The sequence below is a fragment of the Podarcis raffonei genome, chromosome 4, assembly GCF_027172205.1.
Source record: "Podarcis raffonei isolate rPodRaf1 chromosome 4, rPodRaf1.pri, whole genome shotgun sequence".
In the NCBI taxonomy this organism is placed as follows: domain Eukaryota; kingdom Metazoa; phylum Chordata; class Lepidosauria; order Squamata; family Lacertidae; genus Podarcis; species Podarcis raffonei.
The window spans coordinates 6,773,489-6,798,247 of record NC_070605.1 but is presented as its reverse complement, the minus strand read 5'-3'; the positions used below and the strand labels follow the sequence as shown (position 1 = coordinate 6,798,247).

Here is a 24,759-nt window from a genome sequence, read left to right as displayed (position 1 = left end):
AGCGCCTTGTCGGCCAGACAGGACGTTTTGCGCCCGCTTACGAAGCTGCTACATGTCGGACGCTCCCTCGCCCGCTTTGTCAGGCTCCTTCGGCCAGCTCGGCCCCGCCCCCAGACCCGCCTCCTCCAATAGGCCCCACCGGCGGCGGCTCGCGCGCCGGGCGATTGGCCGAGCGGGAACCGGTAGTGAGCGGCGATTGGCGGGCTCCGGCGGAAGCGAGCGGGCCACCTGGCCTCGGCGTTGGAGGGAGGGAGAGGGGGCAAGATGGCGGCGGTGGTGGAAGTGGAGGTTGGGGGGCCCCTGGACCGCGACGTGGATGAGGTGAGGGCGGGGCTTGCTGCCCCACGGCGGCGGTGGGAGGGGCCTGTGTGGGGGAGGGGTGTGGGGGCGGAGGTTGGGGGGCTCCCGAGGGGGAGGGGCAGCATCCTAACCGCCGGTAGTATTATTACTATTATTACTATTGCCACCACCATTGACAGCATCACTGTCATTTTTCTTAATTAAATATAATCTCGGGGAACCTCAGCCTTTGCCACTTAATGCTCGGTTTAACCTCCACTCGCTTCTTAGGCTAAAACCTTATTTTATTTTTTTAGTGGTAGCACCTTATCCCTTTTGGTTTCTCCATTGCATTTCCTTCCCCTGACAGACAAAATCCTCTCCCCTTCCTTGAGGGATCCGGTATCCCCCTCGCACCCCCCCAGCTCCATTCCTCCCCCAGGCAGATCTCAGTTTGCCCTCACAACAACCCTGTCAACGCTAATACGCCCAGGAACCTCACCAAAATGCTGGAGAGGGTGCACCTCCACAGGCACATACCTCCACATGTGGTGGGAGTGCCCCAAAATCCAACTAATCTGGACAACAGCCATACGAGAAATATGTAAAATAACTAAGCAAGTATTAGACATCGCCCCAGAATTGGCCCTACTAAACATCTTCCAAGACAACAATGCCCACTTACACCACAAAGAACTCATAACCCACCTACTTTCAGCAATCAGAAACACCATAACCGGACACTGGAGAGACCTGTCAGGATTAAGCATGGACCAATGCTACCAAATAGTATGGGAAACAGCCTTACTAGAAAAATTAACCAATAAACTGAAACTGACACGGGGACAAACAGAAGAAGACACCTTTACCCCGGTATGGCTCCCCTTTATCACATACACAGCCCAACAAGACAATAACAATAATCCACCAACAGCATACCAATCAATATGGCTAACCTGATCCAAAACACCCACCCACCCCACTCACACACGAAAACAAAGATCACCACAGCCAACCACAAACAAAGAACCACGCCCTAGGCCAACCCCAACCTCTCTCACCACCAAAGAAACACAGATGAAACAGCACAAGCAACGCTGACTCCAAACCCTACATACATTAAGCAAAATAGAAACATTGCCACCCGACCCCACCCATCTCCCCCCTCCACTCCTTTTCATCCTAATGTCTCAACAAATGAAACTGATTTGTAAAAATGTTACAAGGAAAAAATACGAGAGACATTACACATACTTCTGTAAAACAAAAAAAACTTTAATAAAAAAAAAACCCTGCCAGGTAGGCTGGGCTGCGGCCGGCCCAAGGTCACCCAGGGAGCGCCGTGGCTGCCGCCCAAGTCCGGACCCCAAGCCTTTGCCTTCTCTCTCTCCCCCCCCCCCCGTCCCTCCTCTCAGACCAAAGAATCATAGAGTCAGAATGGGACCCCCACGGGTCATGTAGTCCAACCCGCTGCAAGGCAGGAATCTCAGCAAAAGCATCCATGACAGCATCCAACCTCTGCTTCCACCACCTTCTGAGGGAGTCCATTCCGCTGCTGAACGGCTCTTACCATTGGAAATTTAGTCAGAATCTCCTTTCTTGCAACTTGAAGCCATTGCTTTCAGTCCTAGCCTCTGAAACAGTAGAAAACAAGCTTGTTCCCTCCTCAAGCACATACTGTGTTTTTGTATGTGCCGGAAGGCCCCCAGAGTGGCTGGGCCACCCCAGTTAGATGGGTGGGGTACAAATAAATTATTATTATTATTATTATATCCATGTGACAGCACTTGAGATATTTGAAGACAACTTTTCTATCTCCTATCAGTCTTATCTTTTACAGGCTAAACATGCCCAGCTTTTTCAACCGTTCCTCATCAGGTTTCCAGACCCTTGTTCCTCTTGGTCACTCTCCCCTGCACACAGCTTGTCAATATCCTTCTTAAACCAGGGTGCCCAGAGCAGGACACAAAGCTCCAGGTGTGCTATGAAATTAGCTGTGATTCCTTCATTGCTGGGGGTTGAGCTACTAGGATCCTCTGAGTCCCTTCCAACTCTATAATTCTGTTGTTTTAAATCCAGTGTCGCATTCCTTGCCCAATGCCAAAGGTATTCACACCTTTTTGCTGCTGCTACAGTTGCTGTTGCACATATAGTGGGAATTCAACATACAGCATAAGCAAAGAAACAGGTCCCTGCCCCGAGGAACATGCAGTGTTAAAATGTCACAGAGGCAGGGGAGGAGTAACAAAGAGAGAACCTTAAAAGGGCCTGGTTGCTAGATCAGACCAAAGGGCGTCCATCTAGATCACGGGTGTCAAACACAAGGCCCGCGGGCCGAATGCGGCCCGCCAGACCTCGTCATGTGGCCCGTGTAGCCGCTGCCGGCCGCCAGCCTTCACCTTTTATTCTCACTTTTTTTTTTTTTACACAAGAAAGCCGCCTCTTCAGTGCATGCGCAGCACCCTACAAGCCAGAGAACGTCTGCCCTCTAGCGGCGCTGGCCGTTCTACACAGGAAACCTCCACTTTACATGCATTCAGGAAACCTCCACTTGTTTTTATATTGAGCGCATGGAGATACAACCGGCCCTTTGAGGGTGACCAAACTGCTGATGCGGCCCCCGATGAATTTGAGTTTGACACCCCTGATCTAGATCATCATCAATTGTATTATTATTATTTGAATTTGTATACTGCTCTGTACCTGTAAGTCTCAGGGCAGTTCACAACATAAAATCACAATAGAAAAAAGACAAAATCTCTCCCCCTAATGGGAAGCCCAGAGGCAGGACATGAAGGCAGCAGCACTTTCCTCTACTTGGATACCCTAGTGGCTGGTATTCAGAAAGACACCACACCTCTAGTGGAGCCAGCCCAGTAGGGCAAATGGGGCATTGCCCCACCAACCTCAGTCTGCCCCCTGCCAACCTTCACGTGCCTTCTTACAACAGTCCAACAGGTGACCCTGCTTGGCAGCTTCCTCCTCTGCCTCAGTGTCGCCCTTGATGAACTCAGTAGGATGGAGATAAAACTAGAAGCCGTTGGCATAGGCTTGCCTACTGCTTGCCTCCCTGCCCTCCACCTCACCAGGCCCAGTGGGCACCAGCCATCACTGGCTGCTTCTCATATCGGAAGTATTTTTTAATATAATTTGTATACCGTGTAACTGCAGTAGTCTACGCAGCTTACAAAGATGCAATACAAAATAAAAACAAGTTAAGACTATAAAATCAAGCTTCTGTTAAAATGCCTACTGATATTTTTTTAAAACACCCACTTTATTTATTTGAATATTTATGAAGTGCACTGTATTTTAAATGAAGATCATTTTTAAAGGTCAGACATATCAGTAAAACCTGTTTGCCATCCTGGCTGGTTGCTGTTGATAGCCTTATTGCTCAGTTCAGTTCTGCGTACCTAGGATTGTTTTCCAAGAGACATAAGACTGAGAGCGAGGCAGAGATTGCATATGTTCATTTAAAAACTTTTAGTTCCTGACTTGTCTAAGATAAGGTGGAGAGATGGATGGCTCCCAGTCACACCAGTGTGAAATTAGACAAAGGAAGCTCCTGGTTTCTTGAGCAGTCTAGGATGTGGTATTTGAGGAGAAGCTTCCATGGATTCTCCTTTTTTAGAAACAAGAAGTTAGTTACATAACTTCTGCAAACTGCAAAATTAAGAAATCCTATATTTCAGAATAAGTGAATATGCAATCCTTCTCCTGTTAATACTTGGATATTCCAGTAATTTGGGGGCTAATAGGAAGACAGAAGTCAGCAAACTGCAATAAGAGGAGCTGGGGTTAGACAGAGAAGGAAGCAGAGTCATGCTGTGCTTTTCTCCTCATTTCTGCCTGCAGATGGAGTTGCTGATAGATAATAATTCTGCTGTACTTTTCCTACACAAGGAACATTGCTGCATGAGGATCCAAGGCAGTGGCAGTGCTTGCATGGCGAGCCCTGGGCATGTGGGCAGGACCCGTGTGCGGCTGCCTCCAATGTTGGCACTATGGGGCACCTACAGCAATGCGGGGGAAGCCCATGTCAATGTGTCCCTCTGAGCAAGAAACCGTGTTTACTTGAGTAGCTTGCTGGCAGTCACTTCTGGCACCTTCAAAGATAACTGCAGACACCTCAGAGCTTCTCATTTGACATTAAGAGATCTGGTGAGCGGGTGTATTGCTGGGCTTCTTCCCCTCTTGCATGGAGAAAGGTTGTTTTCCTGCCCTTCTTGTTGGCTGGGCAAAGAGACTCCTGCTGCAGGATCAGCCTTCTTCGTTAGCTGAGTTGGCCCACTTTCCCCCTGTGTGGCAGTAAACATCAAGATCTGCTCTGCCTGCCGCCTCGTGTTGCAAGCAGCTGCTTAAGTCATGATTACTCTTGCCTGCTCTTTCCTCCTTGCTTGTCCTTTTGCCCTCTGTAAGGTAAGCCCCGGCACAGGCTACCTGTTGCCACGTACAGCCGGGGTGGGGCTGACGCTCGGTCTGTTTTTTCTTATTCACATCCCTGCGATCCACCAGCTGCATCTTAAATTTACGGTGCGAGAGGGGGCCTTAGTGGTCTCTTGACCTTTAAGGAGCATGACTCAGTGTGTGTCTGGTGATCCTAAATATGCACACGCTTGCTAGCTGGAGGAGTCCTCAGAGTCCAACACTTGTTGCAAGAATCCGGAAGTTGGCCCTGGTCCACCGGCAGATTGAAATTCTACCTCTTGCCTTAAAATATTTTGCCGTTCCAGGGTGGACTAAAGCAGGGCTCCTAAAGACCGTACACGTTTCTCATGACCAAAAGGCCCTTGTTGTAAAATTCTGAGCGTTTTTTAATCTCGTGGTTTTAAAGGGAGATGGCTCAATTTTTCAAGAGTGCAGAGAAAAATCAGAGAAATAAGGAGGAACCACAACGGTGTCTCATCTGTAAAATCTGCTGGTCTTTTAGGAGCTAATATGTGACTGCGTAGTAGCTGGGTGGACGCATTTTGCTTCAGGTTCTTGATCTTTTCAGATTATCGCTTAGTCTAAACCTTATTGCATGCTTACACAGGAGTAAGGTCCTCTGAACTCAATCTGAGACAGCATATATAAGATTTCCCTGTTAAAGATGTTTACTTTCCCCCTGCCCCAACCTTTGGGAAATCCTTGAAGTTGTGTTTTTTAAAATAGTATAATCTTTCCAGATAATCTTCTGGCCATCATTCAACCTCATTTTAAATTACTGAGCTCCAGACAGGCAGCTCCTTTGTGCAAAAGAGACAGCTGCCTCCCTTCAGCCTTGCACAGAAACTTGTGAGGCGATGAGCTACACACAGGAGCCCCATCAGACTCTCACACCACCCCAGAGTCAAAATTAGATTGTAATCTCTTTGGGGGCAGGGACCTGCCATTTTGGTTATGTTACTCTGTAAAAAGTGCAGCGGGGCATAGATGGTGCCGACAAAATTCCACACGACCCCCAAGGAAGCGGGTGTGTGTGTTTGGCACTTCTCTAAGAACCTTCCCTAGCCTCTCCTAGAAGGTGACCTAACAATACAGGTGGAATCTGTTGGGCTGCAAAGGTTCTGTACGTTTCTCAGCCCAGTGGGAGGGTTGGAAGGCCGTTTGGCATTTCACAGAGGCCGAGTTTGCGGAAGGGAGTCGAAGGTAGCCATGCTTGTCTGCTTTGAAGCGTTGAGATGGCTGCCCTAAAGGTGAGTGGCATGGTTGATGGCAAGTCTCTCTATAGCTATGCCTGTCTTGCACTAAAGCAGAGAAGCCATGGCGACAGCAAATAGATTCTTCAAGATGCCACAAGTACTTTGTGCTGCAGCAACACAGCTACCCCTGGGTAACTTGAGGGAGACTTCCAGATAGGGGTTGAATGGTCTTGGTGCCTGGATCCCTCGGAAAACGCAGCGGATGAATCAGGTTACACATGTGTATTCCTGTGTCATTTACCAGCGTGTGACAATGAGGTCTCAAGCTCCCTGGGATTCCATGCTGGCAAAAGAGTACATGTGAATCTGCCCAGAATGGAGGGAATAATTGAATATTGTTGGTGCAGCACTAAATCCCTTCTGGGATCTTGGCATCCCTGCATGAAGTGCTGCTTAACACTTGGCTGGGGCAACTCAGTCAGATGGGCGGGGTACAAATAATAATAAATTATTATTCTTATTGTTGCTGTTACTGCTTAAGGGTTCTGGAGACGCAGGTGGCACTGTGGTCTAAACCACTGAGCCTAGGACTTGCCAATCAGAAGGTCAGCGGTTCAAATCCCCGCCATGGCGTGAGCTCCCATTGCTCGGTCCCTGCTCCTGCCAACCTAGCAGTTCGAAAGCACATCAAAGTGCAAGTAGATAAATAGGTACCACTCCGGCGGGAAGGTTAGCAGTGTTTCCGTGCGCTGCTCTGGTTCGCCAGAAGCGGCTTAGTCATGCTGGCCACATGACCCGGAAGCTGTACGCTGGCTCCCTCGGCCAATAAAGTGAGATGAGCGCCACAACCCCAGAGTTGTCCACGACTGGACCTAATGGTCAGGGGTCCCTTTACCTTTACCTTTAATGGCTTAATTTTGAAATGAAATCTCATTTCAATTAGATGTGGTTCATTTTTATGTATGGCAGGGATAACCAATGTCATACCTTGCAGACGTCTTGGAGTCCATCCCCCCTTAGCCCCTCTTGTGCCTATGCTGGTGTGAACTGATGGGAGCTGTAGTCCAACCCCTCTGGAGGGCGCCAGGTTGGGCAAGGCTGCTCATGGGATGGCTCTGTGCAGGGTGCAGTAGTAACTGGCATGCGAAATGAGAGAATATCATGTTTTTATTCCAGGGTCTAAGTTCACACTTTTAATTTAAGAAAACTATTTTGAAAGAAAACCACTTGGTGCTCGTGGGGCACCTCAAGGCTCCATCAAACTTCGCTTTGCATTCCAGAGAGATCCGGGGCCAAATCAGTTATGCCTCCTTACCGACTCTAAAGTGTGTTTGGTGGGAGGGCTTGACTTCTTTCCACCAAAGAGCTGGAAGCAGGAGAGTGTTGGGGAAGGAGTGGGTTTAGCGCCCCTCCTCTGGACATGCCTTTTGGTGTATGTATGCCCTCCCCCCCCCCCCCCCCGTTTGTAGCCAAAGGTCTGTTAAATGCAGGCACGCACAGACACACCTTGGGCTGTCCCTTGAACCCTGCCCCATGGCACATGGAGGAATCCAGGAGCAGTTTTTGTGCTTGGTTCTTGCTCAGGCTAGAGATTGCTGCCTGCGCTCTCTCTCTCTCGCTCTCTCTTCCAGGCTTATGCTGTAGCTGCTTGTTCTTGTCTCCCACAGATTGATTTATCGCATTTGGCTCCCGAGGAGAGATGGAGGTGAGTGAAGAGCCTGCCTGCCTGCTTGCCTGCCTGCAAGGTTCATGGACTTGTCAGATGACACCTGTTTTCTCTTCTATTGGGTCCTTAAAGACCAAGTTGGCTGCCTGGTGCAGATTTCTTCATGGCTGGTGCACAAAGCACTTGTGGAAACGTAAAATTACGCAGTTTGCATGTGCCCCTCAAAAGAATTTCCTGTCTCCTTCCTCTTCTCCGTTTTATAACAACAGTCTTTGCAGGAGAGCTGAACTGCCGCTTTATTTTGTGGTCATCTTAAAACTTGACAGATCCCGTGTTAAGAGGGTATCTGGCAGAGCAGCAGGTCTGGACCTCAAACAGTTGATACATTTCCTTTAAAAGGGTCCTTTAAAGGGGTTCCTTTAAAAGGGTCCTGCTCCCCTCCCTTGTTTTGACTGAGGGAGGCTACCATAGTTCAGCTTAGCTACAGATGCCCCCGGCGCTTGAGCCTGTCGTTGGGCTGTGCCACTTCGCCTCCTGTGCCAAACGCCGCCCAGCTTTGCAGCCTGGACAAATAGTGCCAGCCGGCCTGTTTCCATTGCTTTTTTCCAATACATTGTTATGCTTCTGCTACTTACTCTATGTAATTTTTATTCACTTCGTAGCTCCTTTCCATCCTTATTTGAGTTCAAGGTGCCAAAGATCATACTGGCCTGGCATTTCGCTTCCTACAGGGGCCAATTCAGGAACCTTTCTTCATTTTAAGAACCTTGACCTAGTGCAAAAAAACAAAAAACTGTTCAGCTCTCTGCCTTGCTTGGATTTAACTTGTGCAGTTTCAGTAAGCCTCCCTCTTTCACGTACAGTTGAAACCGCAAGAAGTTAAATGTGTGCCGTCGTACTGTACCAAACTCCATGTTTCCTGCAGCCCACGACCCCCTGACACACACCTGCTTCAGTGTCTTCTTGCAGAGTCCAGTTTGCCATGCAGGCGTGATGCTGCCAAGCACCCTCTGTGCTTATGTGAGATGCAAGAGCTGCAAGGACCGTGAGTGTGTGAGAGACTGACTTGCTCTTCTCTCGTTCCAGGGTCGAACACGCTCGGATGCATGTCAAGCACCGCGGCCACGAGGCCATGCACGCCGAGATGGTTCTCATCCTGATCGCCACCCTGGTGGTGGCTCAGCTCCTCCTGGTGCAGTGGAAGCAGAGGCACCCCCGCTCCTATAACGTAAGCTGCCCCCTCCCCAGGGTAGATGTTGTCGAGACCCCTCCACCATCCTCACAGGGGTGCCACCTATGGAAGCCCCACCTGAAAGGGGATGAGGCTGCATTCTGTAGAGGGAGCTGGATGAGGAGGGGCTGGGCTTTGTGGCTGTGACTCTGCTCTCTTTGGGCAGAAGCCCCACCCATATGGTATCCCACTGGGCAAGCAGCAAAAACCCCAATGCAAATAGTACACTAGAAAATGTGACTCAACCCAGCTTGCATTCTATGTTTGGCAGTGGTATAGTTCGCTCCCTCTTCCATCCTGGAGATATTTGAAGATGGGTATCATATCTCCGGGGATGCGGGTGGCGCTGTGGTCTAAACCACAGAGCCTAGGGCTTGCCGATCAGAAGGTCGGTGGTTCGAATCCCCGCGACGGGGTGAGCTCCCATTGTTCGGTCCCAGCTCCTGCCCACCTAGCAGTTCGAAAGCACATCAAGTGCAAGTAGATAAATAGTTACCACTCTGGCAGGAAGGTAAATGGCGTTTCCATGCGCTGCTCTGGTTCACCAGAAGCAGCTTAGTCATGCTGGCCACATGACCCAGAAGCTGTCTGTGGACAAACGCCGGCTCCCTCGGCCTATAGAGTGAGATGAGCGTGCAACCCCAGAGTCATCCACAACTGGACCTAATGGTCAGGGGTACCTTTACCTTTACCTTTAACATATCTCCTCTCAGTCTCCTCTTTTCTAGGTTAAGCATCCCCAACTCCCTCAATCGTTCCTCCTAAGGCTTGGATTCCAGACCCTGGATCCTCTGGCCACCATCCTCTGCACTTGCTCCAGTTTGTCGACATCCTCCTTAAATTGCGTTGCCCAGAACTCTTTCCTTCTCTTCCCTTGCTGCAGATGGTGACCCTCTTCCAGATGTGGGTCGTCCCCCTCTACTTCACAGTGAAGCTGCGCTGGTGGCGGTTCCTGGTGATCTGGGTCTTCTTCTCGGTCGTCACAGCTTTCGTCACGTTCAGAGCAACACGCAAACCTCTCGTCCAGACGACTCCCAGGTGAGCAGAAACCTCTTGGCTCTTACATAAGAGCGCAGGAGCCAATGGCACACCTGGTCCAGCATCCTGTTCTCTCAGTGCTCAACCAGACGCCCAAAAGGGAAACCTGCAAACAAGATTTGAGCACTAGAGCAACTCTCTCGCCTCCTGCGGTTTCCAGCAATTCAGAAGCATTGCTGCTCCCAGCTGTGGAGGCAGAGCAGAGCCATCCTGGCCAGGAATCATCAACAGCCCTCTCCTCCTCTGTGAATTTGTCCTATCCTCTTTCAAAGCCATCCAAATTGGGGGCCATCCCCTCCTCCTGCCAGAAGGAGTTCCATAGTTTAACTCTGCGCTCCATGAAGGACTTTCTTTTCTCTGCCCTGAATCTGTGTTCCCGCTTCTCTGTTTTGCACGTAGGTTGGTGTACAAGTGGTTTCTGCTAATATACAAGATCAGCTACGCCACGGGAATTGTGGGCTACATGGCTGTGATGTTCACGCTCTTTGGGCTTAACCTATTATTCAGGTGAGAGAACCCCTATGTTGTTGGCATTGCAAGAGATCCAGCTTTCAAGTCTCCCACTGGCTGCCAAAACTGCCCTCTTCATAGATGTGCCCTTGCCTTATTACATGGCGTATCAGAAGATTTATTTGGGGAAGTGGGACGGGCAGTTGAATGGGCACAAATCTGGCAGCGCAGAGCGAGACATGAGGGGTGCGGGGCTATGAGATGTCCAGCACTCGTAACCACTGCATCCCGCTGGCTCTGCTCTACCCCTGTGAAATGCTTAGAAATCAGAAAAGGAGACATTTTCCCAGCATCATCCTGTGATCTGAGAAGCATGCCCCAGGAATAGGGACCAAGGATCCTGGGGAGAGGAATGTGATTTGGAAGGCTGCGCTTTAGCGATATTATTCATGCTGCCTCAGAGCACCTTTTATTGTCCAAATAAACAGCCAAGCCAGCCCTAAATTAAGCAGGTGTGGTGCAGTTGCAGGAAAAGATGTTCAGCCTCAAGGGGGTGATCCCACTCTCCCTTCTGCCCCCTCCTTCTGGTTCACTGTGGAATTGGGGAGTCTGGATGCTGAGCATAACCCAGAAGAGAGACAAACCCCTGGCAAAACTACAGCCGCCCTGCGGTCCCTTGGTGCCCTCACAGTCTGTCTCATGAACGTGGTCAGCGGATCTGAGCATGATCTGTGCCAGAAAGAGACCCAAATCATCCAGTGTTGGGGGCCAAGTGGCAAAGAGGAATGGAGAGGAACATAGGAAGCAGCAGCAGCAGCAGCCAGGAGGCGGCGACGTGTAGCTCCTCCCCTTTAAATACTGGAAGGCTTGCTCCATGTTTACTTCCTGACTTCTAGGAATCCCACTCTCCTGGGAGACGCAAGCCCCTTTCTCTGTGAAAAGGAAGAAATGCTAGCTGATGTGTTCAGGGCACCAGCTCCGTGCCAGATCCCTGATTAGCGCTAAGAAATGCTGGGTGTGCAGAAAACATCGGGCCTCATTCAGAGAGTGCAGCACGGGGCAAAGCGAGGAATCAGGGACCCGGGAGGAGGCCAAACCCCTAAGGCACCTACAGGGCCTGGTTTGCCTGAGCATGCAGCTAGGAAGTCCCCCAGGCTCCCACCAGCCCCATCCACTGGCCCCGCTCGCCAGGGAGGGGGGTGGTTGTAGTCCCAGAATTTCTGGGGGAACTACAGTTCCCAAGGGGCTGATTCACAGATACGCTGGGAGTTTGTTCATTTTGAAGTCTAAGCACCGTGCCTGCCCCTGAGCATTTTGTCCTGAAGGGAGGCATTTTCCTGAGACGGACTCTGCCCCTGTAAGAGGTGAAATTAAGCTGGCATGAGAGAACCTGCAGCGTGGCTTCTGCGTGGGCTGTTCAGTAAAGGCCCTAGCAGTTGCCCTGAGCTGTCTGTCAGTGTGGGACTTACAAAAGGCTTTTCCCCTCGATAGAATCAAGCCAGAAGATGGAATGGACTTTGGGATTTCTCTCCTCTTCTATGGCCTCTATTACGGAGTACTGGAGCGAGACTTTGCCGAAATGTGTGCTGACTACATGGCCTCCACTATAGGGGTAAGATCCATGCAGGGCAAACTGCTTTTTAAAGAAAAGGGTTAACGTAACCTTGGGAAACAAAATAACAAACATAAATTTAGGAAAGCCAAGTAACGCTGTTCCATCTGACACGGGGGTAGGCAAAACTTAGAAAAATCAACAAATAATCAGTGTTGATGAATTCCAGGTTTTATACGCTGGTGCAGATAAAAGAGCGCTGTAAATTGTCAGCGTTGGCATTTGTGATAAATGCCCTCTTGAGCTTCTGCATCCTCAGATCCTTTATTCATCTGCTCTGATACGGCCCAGTCCCAAACATTAGCATACCCCAAACAAATATTTAGGTTTTGTAATACTTTTCCACTTTCAAGCAATGGATAATCTGGCAGCATCCAACAGCACAAGTCAGTCCTTTGGCCGAATGTCCACGTTCAGATCCTTAAAAATGGGCTGCGGAGATAGTTGTGGAGCTCCCTTGATAGGGTCCCAAGTAATTTTAGAAATTTATTGATGTGCCTCAGTCCGAAAGTTACAAACAAAGGGGCGTGGGGGGAGTTGCTTATAATCCAATCTTGTCAGTCACCAAGGGCTCCCCCACACTTTCACCTGGCCCGTATTTTGGTCGTATTGTGTCCCGATTAATTCCCCACCCCTTCGGGTTCGAGAGCTTTTCTGGTCATTCTGCAAAAATCCAGTCTCACCCGCTGAACCAGAGATTTTGCTCAATCAAGTTTCAGTTCAGTGGGAAAGATGGGATTTTTGCAAGATACAGAACGAGAACGGAAGAGGGAGCTAAGAGGCGTGATGATGGTGCCTGGCCGTGTTCCTGCCCCAGCTGCCTTGGGGCTGCTCTTCCTGGGCAGCATCCTGCTTCTGTGAGCAGCTGAGGGCTGCTCTGCCCTGAGCTTCGGTGACCGCTGAATTCTGAGTGTCAAAGCCGCCTTTCACTTGGGTTTTCAGCTAAACCAAGCGCCAGGTATTAGACTAGTTTTTTACACCGGGGGGGGGGCTTTCCCTGGGCAAGGAGGCTTTTAATGCCACCGCTGATCTCAGTACCAGGAGGATGAGCTGGCAGGGGAAAAAAAAGGTTTTCTTGTGTGTGTGTTTCTTTGTGGCTGATTAGCTGCTCTCCCTGTGCAAAGGTCAGAGGGGGCAGGGTTTCTGTTGAGGCAGGTGATTTGCTGTGGGAGGAGCTTATCAGAGCTTGCAGGGCAGCGGCGTGCGCCTGGCAGCGCGCGCAGTTTGATCCATCTTTTAGATTTAGGGGAGCTAGTCTCAAACGTTTGTTGGGGGAGACCTAGGTTTTTTTGAGGGAGGAGTTATTTGTCCTGTCTTCACGCTTTTTATGATGGAGGACCGCTGTAGCCACCCCCAACGACACGTTCTCAAGATGGAGGGTGAGGGAACAGCTGCAGTCGCCTGCGGTTCCTGTGCAATGATTGCCATCTTGCCAAAGGTTGCAGGCAGCTTTACCTGCAGCAGTTGCATGTTGATTGCCCTCTTAAAAGACAAAGTCCAGCAACTGGAGGAACGTGTAGCTACGCTCCAAAGAATTAGAGAGCTGGAGCTCTTCTTGGAAGCAACAGAGCACACCGTCTCCACCAAGGAGGAGACGGAGGCCAAGGAGGAGAAGGAGGCTAGTTCACCATCACAGGAGCCAGATATATGGAGAAACGTGACTCAAAGAAGTAGGAGGCCCAGGGTTCGCTCTGATTGTTTAGAAATACACAATCGCTTTGAGGTCCTCTCCCCTAGCATGGAAGACGAAGAGCAGACTCCATTTGAGGATCTCTCCCTCATTACAGTCGATCAGGTACAGTGGTGCCTCGCAAGACGAACGCCTCGCAAAACGAAAAACTCGCAAGACGAAAAAGTTTTCCGTTTTTGAGTCGTTCCGCAAGACGAATTTCCCTATGGGCTTGCTTCGCAAGAAGAAAGCCCATAGGGAAATCTCCGGGGACCTCTTTTAAATGCTGGCGGTGGGGAGCAAAGCCTTTCGCCCCCCCCCTCCGGCCTTCAGAAGACGTCCAGGAAGGCCAGCGGGGGCCGAAAGGCTTTGCTCCCCACCGCCAGCATTTTAAAAGCGGTCCGGGATAGCAGGGAAGCACTCCCCCCGCCTGCCTTCCCGGGATAGTGGAGAAGCGCAGCGCATTTCTCCGCTATCCTGGACGGCTTTTGAAGGCAGGCGGGGGGGAGCAAAGGCTTTCGCCCACCGCCGGCCTTCAGAAGAGTTCCTGGCCGGCGGGGGGCAAAAACTTGCAAGAAGAAAAAACTTGCGGAACGAATTGATTTCGTCTTGCGAGGCACCACTGTATATGAAGGCGAACAGCAAAGTCAGTCCTCAGGGAATGTCCAGGCGACCTTGGAACGGACAGCTCACGGAAGAACCCCGACCAAACCTAAGAGGAGGCATGTAGTGGTGATAGGGGATTCCCTACTGAGGGGAACAGAAGCAGTAATCTGTGGGCCTGACAAGATGTCTCGGGAAGTGTGCTGTCTCCCCGGCGCTAAGATCCAAGATGTAACTGAACGACTGCAAGGAATCATAAAACCCACTGACAAATACCCCTTCCTCTTGGTTCATGTGGGAACCAATGACACTGCAAGCAATAGCCTCCAGAAGATCAAAAGAGACTACGAGGCTCTGGGCAGGAAATTGAAGCAATTAAATGCACAAATTGTCATCTCATCTGTCCTCCCACTTGAACGAACTGGGCCAAAACAAACAAGATGAATTTTAACAGGGAGAAATGTAAAGTATTGCACTTGGGCAAAAAAAATGAGAGGCACAAATACAAGATGGGCGACACCTGGCTTGAGAGCAGTACATGTGAAAAGGATCTAGGAGTCTTGGTTGACCACAAACTTGACATGAGCCAACAGTGTGACGCGGCAGCTAAAAAAGCCAATGCAATTCTGGGCTGCATCAATAGGAGTATAGCATCTAGATCAAGGGAAGTAATAGTGCCGCTGTATTCTGCTCTGGTCAGACCTCACCTGGAGTACTGTGTCCAGTTCTGGGCACCACAGTTCAAGAAGGACACTGACAAACTGGAACGTGTCCAGAGGAGGGCAACCAAAATGGTCAAAGGCCTGGAAACGATGCCTTATGAGGAACGGCTAAGGGAGCTGGGCATGTTTAGCCTGGAGAAGAGGAGGCTAAGGGGTGATATGATAGCCATGTTCAAATATATAAAAGGATGTCACATAGAGGAGGGAGAAAGGTTGTTTTCTGCTGCTCCAGAGAAGCGGACAAGGAGCAATGGATCCAAACTGCAGGAAAGAAGATTCCACCTAAACATTAGGAAGAACTTCCTGACAGTAAGAGCTGTTTGACAGTGGAATTTGCTGCCAAGGAGTGTGGTGGAGTCTCCTTCTTTAGAGGTCTTTATGCAGAGGCTTGACAACCATATGTCAGGAGTGCTCTGATGGTGTTTCCTGCTTGGCAGGGGGTTGGACTCGATGGCCCTTGTGGTCTCTTCCAACTCTATGATTCTATGATTCTAGGTCATACTGTGATCGCAGTGACAGAGGGGTTTCTCTCTCTGCCTCTGTGATAAACTTCAGCCACCAGTCGGTGCCAGAGAGCTTCTTTGAGCAGCACTCTTCATAATAGCCTCAGGATGCAAAGTGCAGCCACACGGGGCAAACTATGCCCTCGGTTTCCAGAGGGAGGCATTCAGAGATGTGTGCATGACAGCCTCGCTCGACACATTCAAGGGTGATCAGATTTGTAGCCCCTATCTGGAGCAGGGCTCCTCAAACTACGGGCTGCGGGCCAAATCTGGCCCGCCTGGCAGATCACTCCTGACCCCACCACCACCACCACCAGCAAGGCCCGAGGCTCAGAAGGGGCTGGGCGGGAAGAGTCCTGAGGTAAAAGCGTGCGTGTGTAACAAAGACTTGGTAATGCGGTTGCTACCGCCATCACCAGCTGCTTGGTAATGGCGCGCTGCCCCTTTAAGTCGGCGGAGGATGGGACGGTGGCAAAGGAACCCCTTCCACGCCAGCCCTTACCCTCCTCCCTTCCCCTCAGGCCGGCTCCGTGCCCACTGGAGCCATGCCTCGCCGGCCGGTTGCCTCCTTATCGCGCTCACGGGCCCTGTGCGGCAACCTTGGCAACCTTAAAAGTTAGGGAAGCACCAAAAACACAGGCAACATATGCAAATAGAATTAGCAAGAAGAGAAACCTGAATCACAACAGTTTATTGTACAAGGGAATCTCCATGTAAATAGTGGTGGGTTAACCTTTCAAATAGAAAGGTTCCCCAAGTTTGAAAATAAACTTCAATGCAGAGAAAGTCATATGCATGAGGAACAACAACATCAAAAATAACCCAGAAGAAATGAAGTATAAAAGTGACTCACAGCGCCTACATCAAACTAGAAACCGAGTACCAAGTTTTAACCTCCTTAACAATACGTAGTAATAATAATTTATTATATGTGCAGTGTGCATAGGAATTCGTTCATATTTTTTTCAAACTATAGTCTGGCCCCCAACAGTGTCTGAGGGACAGTGAACTGGCCCCCTGTTTAAAAAGTGTGAGGACCCCTGGTCTAGAGTGAGGAAGCCAGGCTGGAGGAAGTCTCATGTCAACCTCTCTCATTCATTTATTACACTTCTTAGTCACTTGTTACCCAAAAGTGTCCATTAAGAAAGGTACACAATACAGAATGTCATGGTGGGTGGAGAGGGAATCATATAATACATGAATGTTTCATATAGCAAATTTTTGGGGGAGGAAACATACCAGCTGTATAAATAGTAGTTAACAACATTAACAACACAGTGGTACCTTGGTTGTCAAACTTAATCTGTTCCGGAAGTCCATTCGACTCCCAGAACCGTTCAAAAACCAAGGCGCTGCTTCCGATTGGCTGCAGGAGCTTCCTGCACTCAAGCGGAAGTCGCACCGGACGTTCGGCTTCCGAAAATCTTTCAAAAACTGGAACACTTACTTCCAGGTTTGCGCCATTCAGGAGCTGATTTGCTCGGGAGCCAAGCCATTTGGCAATCAAGGTACCACTATGCTAAAATATTAAACACAGCAATCAAAGGGTGACAAAGTATCAGCCCCTGACCCTTTTGCAGCCAGCCTCAGCTCCCTGGACGAGGTCTTGCTTCTCGGATGGGGGGTTCTCCCATGTGGGGTTGCCACCTGGCTGTGGTTACTCTGCACTCTCGCCACAGCCTTCATCATCACCGTAGTTCATTCCTGAGCCGCTTTTCCACAGTTGTAGCCCTGCTCAAGGCAGCTAGCAACACAAGAAGTTCACGTAATAATGAAAACGTAACAAAAGTAGTCATAAGCAGCAAATAAATACATTTGAAGGCACATGGAACAAAATTAAGCAATCCCCAGGAAAATCTAAAATTAAAGAAACGGGAAATTTATGACAGTAACAGTGAAAGTTACCGTATTTTTTGCTCTATAAGACTCACTTTTTCCCTCCTAAAAAGTAAGGGGAAATGTGTGTGCGTCTTATGGAGCGAATGCAGGCTGCACAACCATCCCAGAAGCCAGAACAGCAAGAGGGATTGCTGCTTTCACTGCGTAGCGATCCCTCTTGCTGTTCTGGCTTCTGAGAGTAAATCATGACCCAAACTAAACCCCCTAAAGCGAGTCTGCAGATCCTGAGAAGCAGGTCTTGAAGGACTCACAGCCAAGGTGGTCTCTGGGGCTAGTGTGCTGGTATTCCCCCCAGGAGGGAGCCTGAGTTGAGACGCCTCCACTCACCCCGGTCCTCTGTGTCTTCCTCTCGGCCTCTCGGCGCCTCTGGAGCAGTTCTACAGCGCGTCAGGGATGCCCACCAAGCACCTCTCGGACAGCGTCTGTGCCGTCTGTGGCCAGCAGATCTTTGTGGACGTCAACGAAGAAGGGATCATCGAGAACACGTACAGGCTGTCCTGCAATCACGTGTATCCTTTGGCGGGGGTGCTCTCTGTAATTCCGGCATCGCGGGGGGGGGGCAGGTGGTTCTTGGGGACTCCTTCCAACCCGACAATTCTGTGATTCCACGGCCTCTGAATACAGTGGGCTGTCCGTCATTGGAGGTTTCTATGCAGAGGTTGGCTGGCCACCTCTCAGGGATGCTCTAGTTGAGATTCCTGCATTGCGGGGGGGGGCGGTTGGGCTGGATGAACCTTGGGGGTCCCTTTCCAACTCTGTACAGTTCTACAATTCTAAGTGCTGACGTTCTCATTCTTCAGAGGGCCAAGCCCGGTTCCCCTTCTCCTGGAAGCCGTGACTTTGCAGGGGTGCCGTCATCGCCATGTGTGTTCGCCCACACCACAACCAGGGGAAGCGTTGAGGCCCTGACTGAATTCACGACTGCTTCCCCGGCCCAGTTTCTGTGACGCTGCCTCCCTGCGGCTGGGAGGTGGTTGGTGGCTTCCTCCATGTGCGGGGGAGCGAGACTCCTTGCGGCTTGTGCTGAAATGTCATGACTTGTGGCCGCTGGTTTCAGCCAGAAACATTTCGTACCTCTGCACTCTTTCGTAGGGAAGCTTGAGCGGAAAGCGAGCAAAGAGCGAGGGAGAAAATCCTTTGCTGTATAGCAGCCTTTCCCAGCATGGCACCCTCTGGCTGTTTCAGACTACGACTCCCAGCAGCCCCAGGCAGCACAGTTGTTAGAGCACGAGACTCTTAATCCCAAGGTTGTGGGTTCGAGCTCCACATTGCGTGAAAGAGTCCTGCGTTCCAGGGGGTGGGCTAGAGGACCTTCGGGGTTCCCTTCCGACTCCACATTTCCGTGATTCTAGGGATCCTGAGCGCAGCCTTTGAGCTTTGTGACGGGAGTCCTGGTTAGTGACGCAGCAGAGCCCTTGCGGCTCCCTAGTGTGTGGCTGTGGTTGGAGAAAGAGGAACCAGGAGTGACACATGAAGGCAGAGGCGTGGAACTGGGAAGCGTCCGTCACAAGCGCTGGGGGGATCCTCGTGTGTTTGTTTTTCTTCCCTGTTACTATGACAGTTCGGTGTCCGGTCATGGCCGGAATCCATGTACATGCGTACGTTTCCCCACATGACTTTTGCAGGCTTCCATTTCAAAGGCAGGAGGGCGCCCAACTAGCCAATGGCTGCCTTGGGCTTGGATTCAATTTGATTTATTGCTTCGCTATTCCACTTTCCATTTGAATGTATCCGCGTACAGGCAATGAATCACAAAGACAGCATCACAAGTAGGGTCACATATTATATACATGGAACCATTCTTCTTCTTCTCTGGCGATCCCTCGTAGCCGAGTAAGATTGTCTTCCATGAACATGGTTTTATCAATGAGTCCGTAAATGACTGTGGAGGCCAATTCTGGATCCACACGTCTTTCCACAGTGGGGACATTGGTTTCCGGGCGGGAGTTGATCACAGCGTGGATTTGCCAAGCGTGCCTTCCTCTTAGCACGTTTCTCCCTTGCGTCCTGAGTTTGAGTGTCTTCCAAGCCTATGACGCCTTCAGTAAAGGCTGTTCTCCAATTGGAGCCCTCTGCCTAACCACAGGAGCTGCACCAGGTCCTTTGGAACCGTAGAATTGGGACTCGGAAGGGGCCCAGAAAGTCATCTAGTCTAACCCCCTGCAGTGCAGGAATCTCAGTGAACAAGAAGTCCAGCTGCAGCCAGGGCAAGTCGGAGGCAGCAGGTGCTTCTGATGGACATTTGGGGGGGCGTGGGGCTCTCTGTCCCTCCTCTCCCCCATTTCACAGGGTGAAATCTGAACCCCACCCCACCCCGGTAGGTGGCCAGCAGCAGACCAACATGCCATTGCCTTTTCTGCGCTTTCCTCCCTCGGCCAGATCTCTCGGCTGCCTCCCGGAGTCCGTGTGTGTGTGTGTGTGTGTGGATGTGCCTGGTTTCTCTCTCCTCCCCCCGCTGCCCTTAACTCGCTGCCCCTCCCAGCTTCCACGAGTTCTGCATCCGCGGCTGGTGCATCGTTGGAAAGAAGCAGACCTGCCCCTACTGCAAAGAGAAGGTGGACCTGAAGAGGATGTTCAGCAACCCGTATCCTTCAAGGAAGGGGGTCTGCAGGAGAGGGGAGGAAGGGTGGCTGGGGAAGCTCGGAAGCGTCTGCAGCCAGAACAGGCACACCAAGCAGCTCCTTTGACTGAAAAACAGCAGCCTATGGCTGGGCGCAAGCTGGAGAGGAGCAGCTTCTTTTGCCCAGTCCCTCAGAGGTTGCAGCCATGGAAAGTACAGTGGTACCTCAGGTTACAGACGATTCAGGTTACAGATGCTTCAGGTTACAGACTCCGCTAATCCAGAAATAGTACCTCAGGTTAAGAACTTTGCTTTAGGATGAGAACAGAAATTGTGCAGCAGCAGTGGGAGGCCCCATTAGCTAAAGTGGTACCTCAGGTTAAGAACTGTTTCAGGTTAAGAACAGACCTCCAGAACTAATTAAGTTCTTAACCTGAGGTACCACTGTAATGCAAAATGGATTAATCTGTTCTAAGCTTTTAAAAACAACCCCTAAAACAGCAACTTAACATGGATTTTACTATCTAACGAGACCATTGATCCATAAAATGAAAGCAATAATCAACGTACTGCAGTCACACAATCACTCAATCAGTAGCAGAACTGGGTTCCACACAGTCGCAAAAACACAAATGCAAAATAGTGAAAACAGGCAGACCTCAGCGTAACACTCAAAACAGAGCACGTTTGGCTTCCGAAAAAAGTTCGCAAACCGGGACACTTACTTCCAGGTTTGCCGTGTTTAGGTTCCAAGTTGTTTGAATAGCAAGGCGTTTGAGAACCAAGGTACCACTGTAGTGCCTGAAATGATACATGTACTGGCAAAGGGACAGGCAGAGAAAAGTTTCCTTTCCTCTGTCATCACCCCGGATCTCGCGGGCATCCAGCAGAGATAAAAAGAAAGGACACACAGTTAACCTATGGAACTCCCTCCCACATGAGGCTAGATGGCTTTAAAGGAGGACTGGGCAGATTCATGGAGGAGAGGAAGGGATTAGCCCTGGGCTTAACGTCAGAAGAGCCTGCTGGATCAGGCCAATGGCTGATCTGGTCCTGCATCCTCTTCTCCCAGTGGCCAGCCTGTGGGAAACCAGCATGCAGGAACCGGCCACAAGAGCCCTCTCCTGTGGTTTCCAGCAACTGGTGTTCAGAAGCACGGAGGCAGAGCTAGCAGCCATCAACAGCCCTCCATGAATTTGTCCAATCCTCTAGGTTGGCTGCCACCACTTTCCTGCAGCAGAGAGTTCCACAGTTTTAACTACCGTATTTTTCACACCATAAGACGCACCTAGTTTTTAGAGGGGGAATGCAAGGGGGAATTTTTTTTTTTTAAGGGAGCGCTGAGCAGAGCCTGTATGCATCCCAGGCACTGCTCAGCGCTCCCTTTCACGAGCCGCGTGGAAGCGTGTGTGCAACGCTTGCAGAATTTCCTCGGGGGGGAAAGCCCCCAAGCGGCTCATGAAAGGGAGTGCGGCTATGGGGGGCTTTTCCGGGGAGGTGGGGCTGCCCTCTGTCCCTTCCCCCACCTCCCACAAAAGCCAGCAAGCACCGTGCGCTCTTTAAAGGGTGCGCGGCTCTTGCGGGCTTTTCTACACGGTGGGAGAAGGACAGCCCGTCAGTGACGGTCTGCCCTTCTCCCTCCTTGGGGAAAAGCCCGCAAGAGCCGCGCGGAGCCTGTGTGCGGCTCTTGGGGGCTTTTCCTGCCTGCCTCCCACCTGCATTTGCTCCATAAGACGCACACACATTTTTTAGGAGGGAAAAAGTGTGTCTTATGGAGCGAAAAATACGGTATGTTCCGCTGGAAGAACCTTCTCCCTGCAGCTGCCACAGCCTTGGACCCATAGAGGTCTGAAACTCATTACTCGTTCATTTGGGCAATTCTAAGCAGGAGGAGCAGGTACCCCACCGGCTTTGGGCCCCCCGGTTTTTGCACCTCAAGTTTCCTTTTAACTCTTTCCACCCCAGCTGGGAACGGCCGCACGTCATGTACGGGCAGCTCCTCGACTGGCTCCGCTACCTGGTGGCCTGGCAGCCGGTCATCATCGGACTGGTCCAAGGGATCAACTACATCCTGGGCTTGGAGTAACCCCGCTCTCCCTCCCCCCGCCAGCTCCCTCCCTCCACCTCTGTCCAGGTCGCGCCTGGGGAGCTGCGGCCACCGAGCTGCGTGTGGCGGAGGGCAGCGCTGAGAACACCCAAAGGAGGAGATGCGTTTTGAATCACTGGCCTCTCAGGATCGCGGCCTCTTGCTCAGCAGCTGCTGCGACAGCTGGAATTTGGGGGGGTGGAAAGGACTTTGCACAAAAGGGGGTGTCGCCGCCGCTTGGGTTGGGAGGGAGAGGAATCTTTTTTTAAGGAAAAAAAAGAAAAGAAAAGAATTATTTTAATGAGCATATTTAAAACCTTTTTATTGCTGATGCGAAAGGAAACAGAACCTTTGGGGGGACCCTCCCCTGCCGTCCCAACTCGCTCGTCCTTAGTTATTATGGTTGCCGTAGAGCAAAAGAAATAAGCAGAGAGGATCTGTTCTGCAGCAGCAGCACTGTCAGCCCCAGACCTTCTGTCCTTGCTGGCCAGCCCTGCCCCGTCCCTTGTGGGGGATCAGGATTCGCACTGGGGTCCCCTCCTAGCCAGCGCAGCAGTTCTGAGAAGCAGGACTTGGCTGTGGGATGCAGCTGGGCTGCCCAAATGAGGCCTGGGAGGGTGATGTCTCTGCCTGCCGCCCCATCACCATCCAGATACAGGAGAGGGGCTGGCAAGGTGAGACCAGCTGCCCAGGAACGGCCTAGAAGGTGGGTAGCAGCAATAATGTGCATTTTGTTGGAGGGAGAGGCCCCTCTTTGAGTGTTCCAGCTCGGAGCAGCCTTTTCCCAACTTCCTTCACATATCTTGCCTTGCTGAAAGTAGTAACCACTCCCTGGCTTGCCTTAGGTTTATAAACCTGGGCTGGTTCAGAAAAATCTCCTCCTCTCTCTTTCTCTCTCTGTATTTTTGCACTGTTTTTCCTCTTACAACATCCCTGTTGGTAGCCGGGCATTTTTTTGTACAGTGAGTTCCTTTTCTACGAGAGTATGTCTCGCTGGTCTCTTGTCAGAAGAGTCAAGGCCTGCCAGCTCTCGACAAACAGGAGCTGCGAATCGGGGCCTGCCGTGCCGACTCTTCACTGCTCCCCGAAAAGGACGAGCTGGCCGCCTTGGATCCCGCGGGACGATTTCTGCCTGCGGCCTCTCTTCTTTCCACGTTTGGACATAACTGCGGGAACGCATGCGGGTGTTTCTCCCGAAAGCACGTTGATGACGAACTACAGAGAAGAGGGAGCTCTTGGCGGAGGGAAACCCTTTCCGAACTCCCACTCCTCGTCCAAGGAAAGTGTGGGCCTGTGTGTGCAATAGGGTGCTGCTCAGCAGGGAATTGGCAAGCAAGGGTGCCACAACCCTGAGCCAGTGAGAGAGGCTGTGTCTGTCCTGCTGCTCGGCTGCTGCCCACACCACCGGCCACCTTTGGGTGACCAGAACCGGCTTCTCTAGAATATTGGGAGCACCGTGATGGGAAACAGGCCGGGCTGGACCCTCCTGGGGCGAGATGGGCAATCACCCCTTGGCCTCCAAGCCTTCCTTGTGCAGCCTGGCGTCACCCCATGAAGCCAAAACTCCTAGGGGAGAGTGATGGCACCGTCCATCCGATTCCAGTGCAGTTGGGGCGACTCAGACGGAAGTCCGCGGGAAATGGCACCACCATTGGAATCGCTCAGCCTCCCTTTGCCCCTGGGACTCTCCTGATGTTTTGGACCACAAATCCCATCAGCCCCGGGATTTGCAAGGCCTCTGGATAGGGAAAGCTGTGGGCAACGCCGCTTGCGGCTAGGCCAGTTGGGTATATTGTGGATGGATGAGAGAGAGGGGTCTCTCGAGCCTTGCATTTTGCCCCCTGCCCTGTGGCAACTGCTGAATTGCTCTCCAGAGCTGCAGCTGAGGGTTGCCGCCATCTCTGACTTCTTCCAGGACTTTTGGATCAAAAGTAGGATCTTCATGTGAACATCCTGTTCTGCACTGTTTTGATGCTGGGAGTCCAAAGGCAGGTGCATGTGTGAAAGAGGGTGAAAAAGCCCCAGTGCATTGGGAGGAATCTTTCCTGGGGCGAGAGGGAGGTGTCTCCAAGGGGTGAAATAAACCTTCCTAGGCAACTGGGCCCACCCACCCCACTTTTCCTGGGGGCACCTTCCTGGTTCTGCGCTAAGCTTCAAGTGGGATGTCGGACGGGGGAAGTTCCGAGGGTGGCAGATATAACGTTCTGCATGTTGCAAGAATTTCCTCGCCCCAGTGCATGCCAGTATTTGGGGGTTCTGTTGGGCAGCCAGTTGGGCAGAGGGTCAAAATGTGTCGCTGGATCCCTTGTGGGGTGACCTCGCTATCCAAAAAGGTACGGTGCAATTTGGGGAGAGTCAAGTGATGTAAGGGTGCAGAGGCTTCAAGGGGGCTGAGCCACACTCTGCACCCGTTTGCCACCCCCCCAATAAGCATATTTAGTTATGCACACTGAGGAGGTCTGGTTTGACTCTGTGTCTGCACTGTGTAATCCACAAACCAGACATTTGCAATCTGATATCTCTTCTGCGAAAAGATCTTTTGAAAGGCATAGCGTGGCTTAATTATTTTTCTCCCCTAAACGAATGTGTAATAAATTCTGCCAAACTGCGTGCTCCTTGTATTTCCAAGAAGTTCCTTGTTTGGCTGGGAGGGCCTTGCGCGTCAGACGAGGTTTGAAAGGCATTTTGAATGGATTTCTTTTCCTATTTAACCAAGGAGGGCATCATTTCCTCTCTTAGTGGTATTATATAATGAGTTTCCCTTGTAGCCAAAGCAGCACCATCCACATTCAAGAGGAAGGTCCTTGCAGTCCC

General features: G+C 51.1%; 1 protein-coding gene across 3 annotated transcripts; it reads left to right on the top strand.

Annotated features, from left to right (window-relative positions):
* Positions 1-231: 231 nt before the first annotated feature.
* On the top strand, positions 232-23,221 carry RNF121 (ring finger protein 121). 3 transcript variants are annotated; one of them, XM_053385110.1, is made up of 9 exons: positions 232-321; positions 7,574-7,611; positions 8,659-8,800; positions 9,687-9,841; positions 10,241-10,348; positions 11,783-11,903; positions 17,675-17,808; positions 19,782-19,883; positions 21,799-23,221. In XM_053385110.1, exons 1-9 carry the CDS (start codon positions 265-267, stop codon positions 22,046-22,048), a joined length of 1,107 nt encoding a protein of 368 aa, XP_053241085.1. In that variant the 5' UTR covers positions 232-264; the 3' UTR covers positions 22,049-23,221. The 3 variants fall into 3 exon arrangements, with proteins under 3 accessions (XP_053241085.1, XP_053241083.1, XP_053241084.1); XM_053385108.1 differs by having other exon boundaries at positions 235-321; positions 21,825-22,028; XM_053385109.1 differs by lacking the exon at positions 232-321 and adding an exon at positions 5,762-5,960 and having other exon boundaries at positions 21,825-22,028.
* The last annotated feature ends 1,538 nt before the right edge of the window (positions 23,222-24,759 follow it).

What these genes read in the sequence shown, in the direction of transcription:
- RNF121 (XM_053385110.1), top strand. Translation starts at nt 265, where the DNA reads ATGGCGGCGGTGGTGGAAGTGGAGGTTGGGGGGCCCCTGGACCGCGAC. An exon ending in GCTCCCGAGGAGAGATGGAG is followed by an intron (nt 7,612 to 8,658) that starts GTGAGTGAAGAG and finishes CTCTCGTTCCAG; the next exon opens with GGTCGAACACGCTCGGATGC. An exon ending in GGCACCCCCGCTCCTATAAC is followed by an intron (nt 8,801 to 9,686) that starts GTAAGCTGCCCC and finishes CCCTTGCTGCAG; the next exon opens with ATGGTGACCCTCTTCCAGAT.